Genomic DNA, 15643 nt, shown 5'->3' with positions numbered 1-15643 from the left:
GGTTTGAAGCTCTTAATCACAGTTCTCGTTTTCTCCTTTTATAAGCACATGTTGTACCAAAGCTCCTATTTTAAAACAGATGGAGTTGTGATACACAAGCCAGATTTTTATAGAAACATTTATTACATTATATCCACAAAGATTTATTGTCCATCACTATTACCATTTCTTTATTGCATACGGCAGTGCACCGTTGTATATTTACATCAATCACAAAATCTTAAAACCTTTTATCTTGCCACCCCCATTTAATTCCATTGCTCTGCATATGTGCGTTTATATACTACTTTACTATACTACTGTTTAATACAGTAAAATCTGCAGATGAACACAACAGCAGACAAATGCCAAGATTTCCCCCTCTTACAATGTGACCCTTCTAATAATGGCACGATCTAACAACAACTTCCTCCTGCAACAATCTGTAACATACACTTTCCCTCTCAATAAAATCACTTGGACGAAAATCACATAAACAGCATATACATATATATATGTATGTATGTATGTCTATATATATATATGCATTACATATATGCATAAATGTTTTCTTCCTACATTATGTTTCCTACATAAGATCATGCCCTCTAGTGGTTAAACATTATTCCTCAGTTAAATCAAATGATCAAAGAACATCACATATAGCTCATTATATACATACATTTTCACTACATTCATGGTTTAGTTTGCTAAACAAAAAAAAGGAAACACTGTGATATTGTAGTAATGCGTAAAACAAACATCACTAATTAAAAGCATTGATTAGGATACAATTTTGTACATATTGTAGATTTTAATAAATTTTTACAGTCACTATTTTGAATAAGATGAAGGGTGAGTACAATTTATACGATAAAAAACATTATATTATAGGTCCAGTACTGTTTTTTTTGTGTATTCCTCACACACATTTCTTTGCCTGAGTAAAACCTCAGTCTGAGCTTGGTATTTCAAATCTAACAGCGTAGAGGGTTTGCTAAAAGCACCACCTTCCCCCCAGCATTTAAAATGAGGATTGTAAACCTTCAGGTGAGGAATCAGCTTGTTGTTTCCCTGTCGGTGAACTGCAGGTGAATCGGGGCAGCAGGACAGAGGAGGCCATGGGTTTTCGCCTTGACATCAGTTGTGAGAGGAGACACTCCGATGTGAAACCTTTGAACCAGCTGTACAAAAAAAAACAGAACTATAAATCATATTTATAGGACTTGGTGACACAATGTCTGTGAACACATTAATATAGCTGTGTTTCTACCATGGTTGGTACAGTATTTTATGCGTTTCCATTAGGAATAGTACCAAAATAACCAGCCCCAACTGTTCCATCGTTGTGCATCCTTCCCATTGGGTACCAGCGTAAAATGGTATGGTACGGTCAGGGTGGAGCTAGACTGTTACTTTTATTAAGTAAAAGTTAAAATGTTATTTCATGCTACAGCAGCGTATGTAGCACCCAGCTTCACCCGCCCGCTTTTCTCTCTCTTCCCGTCATTTGCACGGACACACACACACACACACACATTGACATCAGACATATTTGTACAATCAGACTCATTAAAAACGTCATTTCTTTATTGCAAACAGTCATGACATCAGTGTGTATTGGAGTGCAGGGCGGGGGAGGCCAGATCTGATTTCACGCGGTCCCATGCCAAGTGTGAATAGTTGTTTTGATGTCAGCATGCAATCGGATCTTTGAGGATGGATGTTAAAACCAGGTCTGAACGCGGCCTCAATACTACCGTCATCTAAGAGGTCATGTTTTCACCCACATTTTTTTTTTTTGTAGCAGGATTATGGGAAAACTACTGGACGGGTTTGCAAAAAAAAGGAGGAACCCATTAAATTCTGAAGCGGATCGGTATTGAAGGGCAGAGCCATGAGTTGGCTTAGTTAAAAGCAGGGTTCAAATTACGGGGGGGGCGAAGAGGAGCTCGGCTGCCCTTGAATGGGACACACACTCCCCTGAAAGCCTTCTTTGAGAAATTGGGGCTCTGAAGCATCATGTTTGTGTTACAGGTTGCAGACTTCTGTACGATCATGTTCCTGTGTTTATTCGCTCATTACATACCAATTTACGAATGATAAAGCCCTGGGTCAGGCGTCTATCTTGCGACTGACTGTTATGTCCAGCTCCATCCTGACCGTACCATACCATTTTACTGTGGTACCCAAGGGAAGGGATTTGAAAAGTACAGTACTTTATTTTGCATTATTTTTTTTATATATATGGTATATATATATGTATATATATATATATATATATATATATATATATATATATATATATATATATATATATATATATATATATATATACATATACATATACATATATATACATATATATATAAAAGAATGCATTTATGGACAAACCTTGAACGTGTGCGTTCCAAGGAGTGGATTAAGACCTTACCCTTGTGAGAGCTAGATGCATCTCTAATTCTGCTATTCTCCTGCCGATGCAGCTCCGGATGCCGTAGCCAAAGGGAATGGAGCCAAAGTTGTCGACTCGGTCCGTGGAATCTTTCCGTATCCAGCGCTTCGGACAGAAGTCTGAGGCGTCGGGGAAGTTCTCTTCGTCCAGAGATGTGGAGTAGTGACACAGGGCCAGCTGAGTCTACACAGACAACGGATATAACCGCATATTTTCAGTGGTGTAATGAAAACATCTGGGCTATTGTACAAGCAGCTGTACAAAGAGGCAGATGTATGAGTAATGCTCAGATCACGTTACATCGAGTTCCACTGTAATGTTTTTTGGCTCGCTCTTACAGTAACACTTATTCTCCAGCACATGCACAATAGACTCGCATCTATTAGGTCTCTATCAGTCTTACCCCTTTGGGGATGAAGTATCCACCCACCACCAAGTCATCCTGGGTAATCCTTCCGTTGCCTGGGAGAACTGGAAAAAGCCTGCTCCCAAGGAGGGGTGCACAAAGACTGTTATTCAACAGTGCTACACGTTGATTTTCTCACAAAGATTAATTCAAAGAGAACGTGAAAAGCCTCACGTGCGGATAGATAACAACCGGACTGAAGATGGAAAAAAGACACGTCTTTACATAAAGAATGAAACTTTCCACTAACAAGAGAGTACACATAAGAGTGGGCAAAAAAAAACAAACCCTAATCTAATCTGTGTCTTGATCACCAACACAATCTAATCATTCATTCTTTTGAGCTATAATTTACATCCCCAGAAATGTATCCTACAGAGCCACATATTTGATCTGGCAGAGATTTTATGCCGGATGCCCTTCCTGCCACAACCCGCCCATTTACCCCACCCCCACCCCCACGCTCAGGGGTATCCTAGCCCTGGACCTGGCAGAGATTCGACCACTCCTCCGGTTACAAGCCCAATTCCTATCCACTCAGCCCTAAAGAAAAATGACATCATCAAGCTTGAAAAGTGAGTTTCTGAACCTGAGGGTTTCTTTGACCAGTCCTCTGATGAGGGGCAGACGGGGAATATCATCAGCTGTGGCGACTGTTCTGGGTCCCAGAGCCGATGTCACTTCTGCGAAGATCTGCTCCTGTACCTGAGGGTATCGTGCCAACAGGTAGCTGGCCCACGAAAGAGTGAAGGATGTCTGGGAGGACAGAATGAAGGTGTTATTGGACAACAGTACAGGATTAGTAGAGTGTTCTTTAGCTTTTCCAGAGAATCTTTTTTTTTTCTGGAGTTGTTATGATGTTGCATAAGTGTTAGGAAACAGTGTGGGGGGGGTTCCACACACTCACGCCCCCTCTACTATAGATGCTATCTCAGCCTTTAAGTCACTCAGTCCTCCTTGGTTCCAACTGAACTGTGTCTTGATGGAATCCACTCAGTGCTGATTTGGATTCGAGTTTAAAGCAATCCTTTATTCCTTCTCCTAACACGTTTAGGTTTTGCTTTTCTCATCACACACACACACCCTGATCTCTCCTCCATTTCAACCACTGAATCACTCTTGGCACTGGGATAAAGTGACTGAGGGGGGCTGTAAAAATATCCCAACACGGAATTTTGGGATCAAATTGAGCCTCTGTGTTTCTCAGTATAGCTGTGTTTAAATCTCCTGCAAGCAAGGGCGGCCGCAAAACAGGCTGCTTTACAGAAGTGACTTCTACTGTGCAAAAAAAACAACAAAAAAAAACCCAGGCCTTCAGCTCTTTGGCAGAGCCTGTTTCCAGATGAACGACACAGCATACAAATAATCGATTCTCTTCACGAAGACCCAACAGCAAACCATCACGAGTTAGAAGCTGTGGCATTTTAGGTTTAAAAACAATGGGCTACAAGTTTAAAAGGAGTACACTGATTAACCACAGCACCAAAACACACAGAACAACATTTGAATGTGATAAAATCAGCAGTGAAATGATGGAAACAGTTGGAGTTTGCATTGAAACTGTCTCCCTTTCTCTCTCTGTTGACTGTTTCTTTCCCTCCCTTTACATCAAGAGGTAGAAAGGTAGAAAGAAACTAATCTAAGAGGTGATGTTTGTGTCAGCCCGTCTCCATTTTCTGGAAAAATTCTATCATTTGTTGTATTTTTCCATGAATTTTTTTGCAGATATTTGATATATCGAGAGTGCTTGGGCCAATAAGTCACACAGATATTGATGCCAACATACATACATACACACACACAGTGTATATACGGTATATACTATGTATATATATATATATATATATATATATATATTGCCAAATTAGTCTTAATTATCTTAATCTTTTCACACACACTAATTAGTGATAGGGAATTTGACCACTGCATTCAATTCACCCTTGAACCGGCAACCCACCGGTTACAAGCCCAATTCCATTACTCTTGGCCACAGCGGCCCAATTATACATCAATAACACAATACAATACAGCCAAATAATACAATATAAAGCCTGTGCATCCACAGTTTTTGGTACCATCACGCTGAAAAGACCCCAGAGGTCAGTCTGGGGTCAGTGCACTAACTAATGATTAATCCAAAAAAAAAAAAAGGAGTATGTGCCCTTATTCATCCTCCACCTCCCTCTTCCCACACCCATTCTCAGCCTCTGCCTTCCACTCCATCATCACCCTCGCCCCATCTAATCGTCTTGCTCTTAATCAACCCCAGCTGGCACAGATGCTGGCAGCACCTGAGACAAAGCCGGAGAGGAATCATATGACAAAAGCTCATCCAGGCACAGCTCCGTGGGTCTAGATTTCTTTTCTAACATCCATTGTACACCGTTACCCCCTCCCCGTCTCACCTCTGTCCACTCTGTGCTATAACTCTGGAAGTGGCTAACATGTCTTGACAGCTCTTGTGTGCACAGAGCGAAGGGGAAAACACCAAGGGGTCAGGTAATGACTCGGCTTCTTCCACCCCCTGCCAGGACATGGCTGTTGCAACAAGTTCAACGAAAACACACACACACCCTTTTATCCCGTGGCCCCCGGGCTGAGCACAAAACACTCCGCGCCCATAATTCTTATTAATCTGACAGTACCCCAAACGAATTAGGCAGTAATTGTGCACATGTGGACACAGTGTACACACAGATGCGGAGACACGCAAGCTTAAGCCAGACAAATGAGATGCTGTGTGGAAAATCCTCCTTTTGTCTCTGAAATGCTGTCATATCTCTTGTGTCGCTTGTTTCATGGCTGACGATCCAACATCCTGAGTCTGAACCAAGGAGGATCCTTGCTGTTGTCATTTACTGCCTTTTACTCCCTTCCAATGTCTAAAATTTTAAAATGTTAATAAATAAATAAAGTAACATGTTCTCGCCATGTGAGCTCTCTGGATTCTCCGCCGGCTTCACATGCAGATCAGGTCAACTGGACACTCTAAACTGAGCTTAGGTGTGAATGTGAGCTGCAACTAATGATTATTTTCATATTCGATTAATCTGTTGATTATTTTCTCGATTAATCGTTTGGTGTTCAGAATATCAGAAAACCTTAAAAAATGTTGAATATGAAGAAAATACTCACATTTAAGAAGCTTAAACAATTGGAAATCTTGTTTTAATCATAAAAAAAAGCTTCAAACCGATGATTCATTTAGTAATCGATTAATAATCCAATCATCGATTCATCGTTTCAACGGTGTGAATGTGAGAGTGAATGGTTGTTAGTGCCTGGATATTTGCCCTGGGATGGGACTGGTGACCTGTCCAGGGCGTACCGCGCCTTTCACCCTGTGTCAGCAGGGATTGGCTGACCCTCAAGTGGAGGATAAAGCAATAGAAAAATAATGAATTCCCTCAAAAATAATTGATTGATCCTGCAACTGCATGCAAGAAAGCAACAGGAAACAACCGGAGCATGACCCTCCACCAAGGCTGCTCAGTTATCATGACATTTTTTCTTCATGGTTCAGATCTGGATCAAGATCCGGACTTTGACCAAACTACACAGTAACATAGATGAGGTTTATAAAAAAAAATAATAACGTATTACTACCTTATATATATATATATGAGGTAGTAATACGTTATTATTATTTTTTTCAGAGCAATGGTGACATTTAGTTATTCATAGAAACGTGCGAGTGCGTAATGTTTAAATATACACACACGTCTGTGTATGAGTGAACCACGTCTGGTTAGATTGGATAGATGCTTTTAACTCCGCCCACCCCTGAGCTACTGCTGTATAAACTGAAACACTCCAGGTCTTATATTATTGCATGGCAGAGCCCATTTTCAGCTGAAAGCCGCAGCATATAAATAATGTACGTTATTAAAGACCAAAAAAAGAGGCAGAATAACAACAAAACTGACACAAGTTACACACTGCAGCTTTAACTGTTATTATTTACCTGAATCTAATAATTTCCTCCTTCTAAATCCTGAACATTTTATCAAAAGCCTTCCTTTACTTTCCGGAGAAACATAAAAAAAAAACAAAAAAACATCACCTCGGTAACAATAAAACACAGAAGAAGAAAAAGACAAAGCCTCGTTGTAGAGATCTATCAGACAAAGACAGATGATGAGAAACTGAATATGAGTGAGAACAAGACTGCCAGTGGGATACGGTGTAATCTCACAATTCACTGCTCTGACCTGAAGCTGGCACAGCTTCACACGCATGCATGTGGCGCCAGAAGCCCAACCCTCGAAACCCAACACTGACTCAGACACACACGTGCGACTCCAAACCACCCCGGCCACACTCAGTGCGCCCACACACACCACCCAGGTCCCTGCATCCTTTAACAATTCAACACCAGCCTCTCAAATATTTCCGTGGGTCAGTCGGTTCAAAAAGTAGAGCCACAAGCCACCGAGCACAAATATGCACCGCTGTAGTTAGTTGGGAAACTTATGAGGTTCGCTGGAAGATATGCACGGCAGAGTTACGCAATTTGATGCTTGACGTGGAAGACAATGGGCTGTCAAGACTGACAGTTATATGGGATAAAGAAATAACTGGCTCTTGGTGCAGAGATGTGTGTACATCCTTCCCGATTATAAGTTTCATGAAGTTCAGAGAGAATCTGTATTTACACACAATTTAGAACAAATGTACAAATAATTGAAGTGAATGAATATCATCTTGAGCTATATCTTGTCCATATAATTGATTTAAAGACGCAAAGAACCATACGGGAAGAAAAGAGGAATTCTTTGGTGTGTTGTTTAAATTATGGAAAAAAAAAAAATATATATATATATATTTTACAAGATGTAAAATAGTTGAAGTAGCTGTCTTTAATAGGGATAGTTCAGTTCGTTTTGAGGCGTTGACATTTTGGTAACACTTTAGATTAGGGAACACATATTTGACATTAACTAGGTGCTTACTAACATGCATATAAGTAGCATACCAGACTTTAATAGTAATTATTAAGCACATATTAACACCTTAATCTGGAAAAATCTTAATTCATGTCGTAATAGAGGAAGAATAAGGTTATGTAGAATAAGGTGTTAATACATGCTTAATAATGACTAATAAAAGGCTAGTGTGCACTTTATGCATGTTAGTGATCTAAAGTGTAACCGACATTTTATCAACACTGACTTTGTGGTTCACCTGTTTAAATCTACTGCAGCTCGTTTTAAGACAGCCTTTTGCAGCTGGAAACAGCCGCTCACTCCCGGTAGCCAAGTCCATGTCGAAAGAAATCGGCAATTTTACATCCCTGCACAGAGGAGTTGTTGATCCACTGCAGCCTCCATCAGTAAATGATTTGTATTTATATTTATATAGTGCTTTTCTAGTCTTGATGACCACTCAAAGCTGCTTTACTCATTTGCATTTTCGGGAGAAACATGGGGTTCAGTGTCTTGCCCAAGGACACATCAGCATATACACTAGAGGAGCCTGGAATCTAAAGAGCCTGGAATCTGAAAGGCGACTCGCGCGACCACTGAGCCGCCATTGCTGCCAGACTGGTTCACAGAAATGGCAGCGCCCAGTGAAGTCAGTGTTATATGTGTCAATACCTCATTCAACTACACAGAACTGTCCCTTTAATGCATGGTTTGTTTGTTTTTTATGAAAAAATTTACTTTTTAAATTTGTGTCATTTTATTATTGTCAGTTATTAATACTTGATTTTTTTGTTTATGTGTCAATACCTCATTTAATGACACTTAAAAAAACAGAACTGTCCCTTTAATGTATGGTTTGTTTGTTTTTTATGAAAAAAATTACTTTTATAAATTTGTGTCATTTATTATTGTCAGTTATTAATACTTGATTTTTTTGTTTATGTGTCAATACCTCATTCAACCACACTTATAGAAAAAACAACTGTCCCTTTAATGTATGGTTTGTTTGTTTTTTATGAAAAAAATTACTTTTATAAATTTGTGTCATTTATTATTGTCAGTTATTAATACTTGATTTTTTTGTTTTTGTGTCAATACCTCATTCAACTACACTTAAAAAAACAGAACTGTCCCTTTAATAATGGTTTGTTTGTTTTTTATGAAAGAATTTACTTTTTAAATTTGTGTCATTTTATTATTGTCAGTTATTAATACTTGATTTTTTTGTTTATGTGTCAATACCTCATTCAACTACACTTAAAAAAACAGAACTGTCCATTTAATGTATGGTTTGTTTGTTTTTTATGAAAAAAATTACTTTTATAAATTTGTGTCATTTATTATTGTCAGTTATTAATACCTGATTTTTTTGTTTTTGTGTCAATACCTCATTCAACCACACTTATAGACAAAAAAACAACTGTCCCTTTAATGCATGGTGTGTTAATTTTTTATGAAAAAAATTTACTTTTTAAATTTGTGTCATTTATTATTGTCAGTTATTAATACTTGATTTTTTTGTTTTTGTGTCAATACCTCATTTAACTACACTTAAAAAAAACAGAACTGTCCCTTTAATAATGGTTTGTTTGTTTTTTATGAAAGAATTTACTTTTTAAATTTGTGTCATTTTATTATTGTCAGTTATTAATACTTGATTTTTTTGTTTATGTGTCAATACCTCATTCAACTACACTTAAAAAAACAGAACTGTCCATTTAATGTATGGTTTGTTTGTTTTTTATGAAAAAAATTACTTTTATAAATTTGTGTCATTTATTATTGTCAGTTATTAATACTTGATTTTTTTTGTTTATGTGTCAATACCTCATTCAGCTACACTTTAAGACAAAAAAACATTAATTTCCCTTTAATGTATGGTTTGTCTGTTTTTTGTGAAAAAATGTACTTTTTAAATTTGTGTCACTTATTATTGTCAGTTATTAATACTTGATTTTTTAGTTTGTTTATTTTTACTTATGGGTTTATTTCAATTTTCTGCTCATACAAGTTTCACGGAAAGATGTTTACTTTTTACAAAAGCATGAAAGTATCTAGTATCTAACTAAAAACAAACTAAACAGGCATATGTACCGTGTCGACGCCGGCCAATAGCATCTCCGTAATGTTGGCGTAGATTTCCTCCAGGTTCATCTCCCTGGTGACGAGCATGTGCGTGAGCAGTCCCCCCTTCACCTCCTCTTCCCGCTCCATCTGGGCTTTTATATCACTGAGCCTCTTATCAACGTGAATAAGCGCTGGAATGGATGAATGGAGAGTGGGAAGGCCGGGTTTGTTGAGACAAGGCGAGGAGAGAAGGGGAGATGAAGGGGAAGCGGTGAGGAGAGCAGGTTATGCAACAGAGGGACCCCACACTCCCACAGCCCCACAGCACAGCAGTCCAGATTTATATGCAAATCAACATTCCTTTCTATTAAAGCCAGACAATTTGTCCCCACTCCATAAGTTTAAGATCCGTGTCTTATTGGTGAGCAGTTCAAAAAAAGTACTATCTAACATATTTACACACTGAAGTAATCCTGAAATGATTATGCATGCTTTTTAAGGCGATGAAAGATCTGGTATCAGCTTGTTGGAATGGATCCAGCCCTTCTGAAAAAGATTACATTAATTACTCCACTCATGTTGTTGTTTTTTTCAATATATCCACTAAGGGCCACTCGGGTAAAATGGACAGGAAAAGTTGGCACAAAAGGTTTCTTTTGTAAGAGGAGAGTACTGCACTCCCGAGTCTGGAGTGGAACTTTGCAAGACTGGTAGTCTTTTCCCCATTTTCTCTTATACAGATTTCTTTGACACCGGTCCAGTGTTTACTCTACCCCACTCGGTCCGACCGTCGTTCCTCTTCCTTGCTTGCTCAGGCAATGGTTTTCTGAACGTCTAAAATAACTCTATCTTTGCCTTGATCTTATAGCTGGTAAAGACTTTGCGAGACCTCCTGATTGTGAGGACCCCGGGGGGGCCACAATAAACCCCTGTTATGAAGCCATAAGATTTGTATAATGACAGTTTTTGAAACACAGATTTCTCCATGCTTTATCGTCTATTTTCTCTTGAATGGGAACGTCGTTTACAAAATTGACATCATATTCTATTAGGGGTGCAGGGTACCTCACGATACGATACTCGATACATGGTCCACGACACCTATAATATCACGATACAGCGATTCTGTGATAAGTACTGTATTGCAAGACAGTCATTAGATTAGATTAATGCAGGATTTCTCTATTTATTCACAACACGGAGAACAAAGTGCATAAAGTCTGTGCAAGTGAAACTGGCGGGGACTGTTTACTTTAGAGCGCCTTCATTCGTCAAGTAAAATATCGATATTTTTGCCCTGGCGTATCGATAATCGGATTGCACGAGGAAGGACGACGACATACTTCCAGGTAAGACTCACAACATACAAAATGATAACATGCTAAAAAGGTATGGTTGCCACGTACTGAATTTGAAGAGGCCATCCCAGGAGTTACAGAATTCCAGCCACGGTTTGGGAATAACAGGTCGGAGCCATTTGGGGATGGCTCCGGCATACATCGTCGTCTTGAAGGAGCTGAACATGAGGTGCAAAGCCGTGATGTAATCTTGGGTTTCCTGGGGGACTTCGTTTTCCAAACAGCCTAGTCTGCACTCATACAAAATGGCTGCCACACCTGTGAGGACAAAGAGGAAGGTGAGACTTGGCTGGCATCGTCCGCGAGCCTTCCTTCGTAGGATCTTTACGAACCTTCCATGGCGTATTTGAAGAAGAGGTCGTTCACATTGAGGATGGTCGCTCCGTCGGACTCCCGGCCGCGCAGGGTGCAAACTCTCTTGATCAGGTCGTCGACCACTTTGTTCACGTCATCGGAGAAGGCGGCCACGTCACGGGGGCGCATGATGAGCTGCCTGAGCACGCTCCGCATCTTCAGCCACTGCTCTCCCTCCCTGGACAAGAGGACACAAAGGGATTTGTTGTTACATTTTCCATGTGTTTCCTTCATCAAAGGCTCCGTTCACACCTGGAATTAACATCCGGTGATTCAATCACATGGGGACAGGACTGTTCACACCTGGTATTTAAATGCATGCGTCTCCTGTGACATGATCACATCTGGCGCCCCCACCCATCATGTTTGTTGGTCAGAACAAAGTGGTAAAGTATCTTCAACGTGTCTGCTTTCAGTGTGCGTCCCCATAACGTAACGGATTACATTCGACGTGTTTTAAGGTTAAAGTTAGGGTTTAAGGTTAGGCCTGTCTTGCTCCGCCTGCATGCAATCACCTCACCTGCGTTGGGAGGTGAGGTGATTCTTACGCTCTGGGTCTGCAGTCGCTCGTCGCCAGATGGTTACAGTCTACTCAACGGTGACATCGCGGTCCTCCCGAGTTTTACTCTCCAGTGTCTTCTTGTTGTTGTTAGTGTTTTAGCCAGTGAACTAACTCCTGAGTCTAATGCAAGTCAATGCATTGTCCTCTGAAGTCAGCCAATTCGTTTTAATTATCAGACAAAATAAGTAGTATTTCAACGCTGTGGTGGTGGAGTGCTGATTAGTGTCAAAATACAAAATAAAGCTGCCGCAGATCAGATGACGCCAGCTGAGGAGGCGGTCTCTAATCTGTCCTGGGTTCATGTGTGCTCAGAGATGTGGCCCCATGTGTCCTCACGTCACATCGGACCTGACATACACTTCTTTCCTCAGTGATCCAGTCACGTGTGCATAGCCTTAAATACGCTTGACATTCTGGATGCAGCTCATGTGACCACATATGACTTTTTTTTTTTTGAATACACACTGACGTCATGTGTTGTTTGCCAGAACAAAGTGATGTTTTTCACAAGTCTTAAAATAAGACTTGTGTGTTTAAGTTTTCTGCTGACGCTCAAGTAGTAGATAAAAAAGAAACTAAAGTGGATCAAAACCTCTACTCACACTGCTGTAACATGAAAAATCATTAGAGCTATATGACAATTACTGTCAATATTATGGCTGATTAGTGTAAAAAAAGAAAAGAAACCTTGAGGAACGATTGTGTTCCTGCAAGCACAGGAATGTGAACGTATTTATCCTCTAACGACCTTCGAATGTGTGACTGGATCTAAGGACGCGTTCAGGAAAAACGGGAAGTGTTCACACCTTAGCTTAGTGTCATCGCCCCCCATGATCAAATCACCCAGGATTAATACTGGGTGATCTAAAACTGTGCATTCAAAGACGTATAGATAAAATATTCTAGTTTTAATGAAGGACGATTGCAGTTAAGCTGTTGAAAAACAGTTCAATATTTCAGAAATGATAGATACGAACTCTAACTATTGGGGAGTGAGTTTTTTTTTTAGCAGTGCTCCTCTACATGTGTGAAAACAATCGTGATCACCCTGTCAACCCCAAACTCATTTATTCCATTCAGATCAGAGGTTGAAGGAAAGACTCACGCTGAGATGAGACCGGTGGACCGGCCTCTCATGTCTCTGTACTCCTTCCACGACTCCATGTTGGCCCTCTGGGGGGCCGTGCCCTCGGCCCTCAGCACCTCGGCCACCAGGTCGTGATCCGCGATCGAGACCACCAGCTGGGGCCCGAAGCGGGACTTAAAGATCTTCCCATACTTCTTCCTGTGTTCGTTCTGGAGAGACAAAGAATGGATTGCACGTCACAACTAAAACGTGGATTTGTGTGGCTGAGTCAGTGTTAAGAAACACAAAATTGTTATTAATCTCTAAATAAATACTAATTGCATCAATTTTGATCAGATTTTGACAGATTAAAACATGTTAATGAAGCTTAGTTTAGCAGAACAGCATTAATAGCATTTGTCCCGCCATCTCCGGCAAAACCTGTCTGTAATGATGACACTGTATTTGCCAATGAACACGGATTACTAATTGCATGGTAAATGGTCTGTATTCATATAGCACTTTTCTAGTCCTGATGACCACATGAAGCTGATTTACACTACAGTTTCACCCATTCATTCAGCAACACCTACAGCCGGGAATTGAATCCACAACTTTTCAGTCGCCAGACGAGCCACTCTACCACTGAGCAGCCTCTACCACTGCTGATGAGCCACAATCCCAATCTGAATTTAAACCCCGGTCATGACTTACATTAAAGGAAATGTCTTAACAATATTAAACATGTGTTGCTAGTCGACTTATTTCCACAACAATTTCAGTATAGCATAAGAAGCAACTTCACGTGATAAAATGGCCTTACGTCATTGAAACATTTGACTTGGAAACTATAAAGGAATATCCAGTCAAACAATATAGAGCAATTCATTATATTAAAGACACTGGATACTGATACAATCAGTTTAGACCTTTGAAACAATGGTGTTTCAAAGGTCATAATTATCTTTTCTGTGTAAAACATTACTCTAACAGCACATTACATGCAAATGCTGATGCAGATTTGTATTTACACTATTACAGTCTGTGCATAGAAAAGCGAATAACAAATAAACTTTGAGATTCACACGATTAGATGAAGGATTCTTAATGTTAAAAGTAATGATGAATTAATGAAGATGACAAAGGAAGAGACCTCTGGTGCGCTTTTACGCAACAGTCTGTGCCATTTTACGCATAGGCGGCACATTTGGCAGACGCAGTGAATACGCGCTCTTTTTTTCAGTGGATCAGTGGAAAACGCATGAAGAACATTTGACCAAACACAAATATAGAAAAGCATGCGCGAATATCTGAACCTGAATTTCATGAATTCTGCTGAAGCCGTCTCTCCAGAAGAACTCGACCAGGTTGGAGAGGGTGCTCGGTCCCGGCATCTCCTTGAGGCTCTTGATCCTCCTCGTCCCGCCGACATCCGCCGGTGTGATCAGTCTCTGGGGCATGGCCTCTTCTCCGGTCGCGCTGATCTCCAAAGCCTCGCTGGTCGCTGACTTGTGTAAGTGGCGCAAAATGACGGAGAGCTGCTTGTGCATCCGGCCTCCCTGAAGATTCCTCCAGCATGAGGCAGTCAAGTGATTCACCAATGCCATTATTTTTAAGAGCAGTGAGTGAAAACAACAACAACAACAACAACAAAGTGTGACTGAGAAAAAACAAACCGCGTAAGTTCAAAGCTGCAGATGCATGAACCAAACTTGCACGTGCGCTTACAGTGAGTCACTCGGTCCTCTCTGTGCGGTAATACAACGTTAGTAAGGCTTTTTATCCAGGAGCGTTTTTGAAGTAGTGGCAGAGGTGGAAGACCATTGGACAGTCGCTCAAACGTAGGGGAGGGGGGGGACGGCAGTGGGCGTGCCCCTCCCCAAACGTCCTGGGTTCGTTGCTTCTCTTTTTTTCGTGTCGTTTTGTAAAAGCTGACTTCAGGACAACGTGCACGTGCTGCAAAGCAGTTATATCACATCACCGATCAATCAAGTCCACACACACACACACACACACACACTGCGCTGCTTATGATTAAAGCGGTTACAGTCATGAGGCCAAATTCTATGTAAGCACTGTATTCATAAAACAAAGGAAATAATTAATACTTTTATTTACTAAGATTTTCCCTCCTGACCACTTAACCAGTAAGTCCTTGCAATAAGAAGGGGAGTACTGAAATATAAGAATACTGGAATATTCTACTCAAGTAAAAGTACCACTATTTTTGATCAAATTTGGCTTAGTAAAAGTACTGGTCTAAAAATGTTTTACTTTTTAACAAGGCTGGGGTTCTTGTGTCGTGCAAAAAGTACAAGGGGACACAAATCTCACATTATTTTTTTTAATTAAAGCCAAACCTTTACAAATGAAAGTACTGACAAAAGAAAATGTGCAAACACATCAGTCAGTGTCAGTCAAAATGGGTCAAAGGTGACAAATGTTACTCACTTTAAAATTTAGCGAAGAAT

General features: G+C 40.2%; 1 protein-coding gene across 1 annotated transcript; it reads right to left on the bottom strand.

Annotated features, from left to right (window-relative positions):
- Positions 1–100: 100 nt before the first annotated feature.
- On the bottom strand, positions 101–15410 carry LOC122772870 (cytochrome P450 27C1). Its single transcript, XM_044031197.1, has 9 exons — positions 14489–15410; positions 13212–13402; positions 11523–11722; positions 11239–11448; positions 9860–10023; positions 3430–3596; positions 2838–2916; positions 2414–2617; positions 101–1163 (listed from the first exon to the last, which is right to left on the bottom strand). The coding sequence occupies exons 1-9, from the start codon at positions 14777–14779 to the stop codon at positions 1038–1040; spliced, it is 1632 nt and encodes a 543-aa protein (XP_043887132.1). The 5' UTR covers positions 14780–15410; the 3' UTR covers positions 101–1037.
- Between the last annotated feature and the right edge of the window lie 233 nt (positions 15411–15643).

The sequence above is a fragment of the Solea senegalensis genome, linkage group LG7 (genome assembly GCF_019176455.1).
Source record: "Solea senegalensis isolate Sse05_10M linkage group LG7, IFAPA_SoseM_1, whole genome shotgun sequence".
Lineage (NCBI taxonomy): Eukaryota > Metazoa > Chordata > Actinopteri > Pleuronectiformes > Soleidae > Solea > Solea senegalensis.
This window is presented reverse-complemented; position numbering and strand designations above follow the sequence as displayed.

Coding starts and splice junctions, on each gene's coding strand:
- LOC122772870 (XM_044031197.1), bottom strand. CDS start 14,779: ATGGCATTGGTGAATCACTTGACTGCCTCATGCTGGAGGAATCTTCAG. Junction 2,618..2,837: donor GATACTTCATCCCCAAAGGG/GTAAGACTGATA, acceptor TTGTCTGTGTAG/ACTCAGCTGGCCCTGTGTCA. Junction 1,164..2,413: donor TGCATCTAGCTCTCACAAGG/GTAAGGTCTTAA, acceptor TTTTTTGTACAG/CTGGTTCAAAGGTTTCACAT.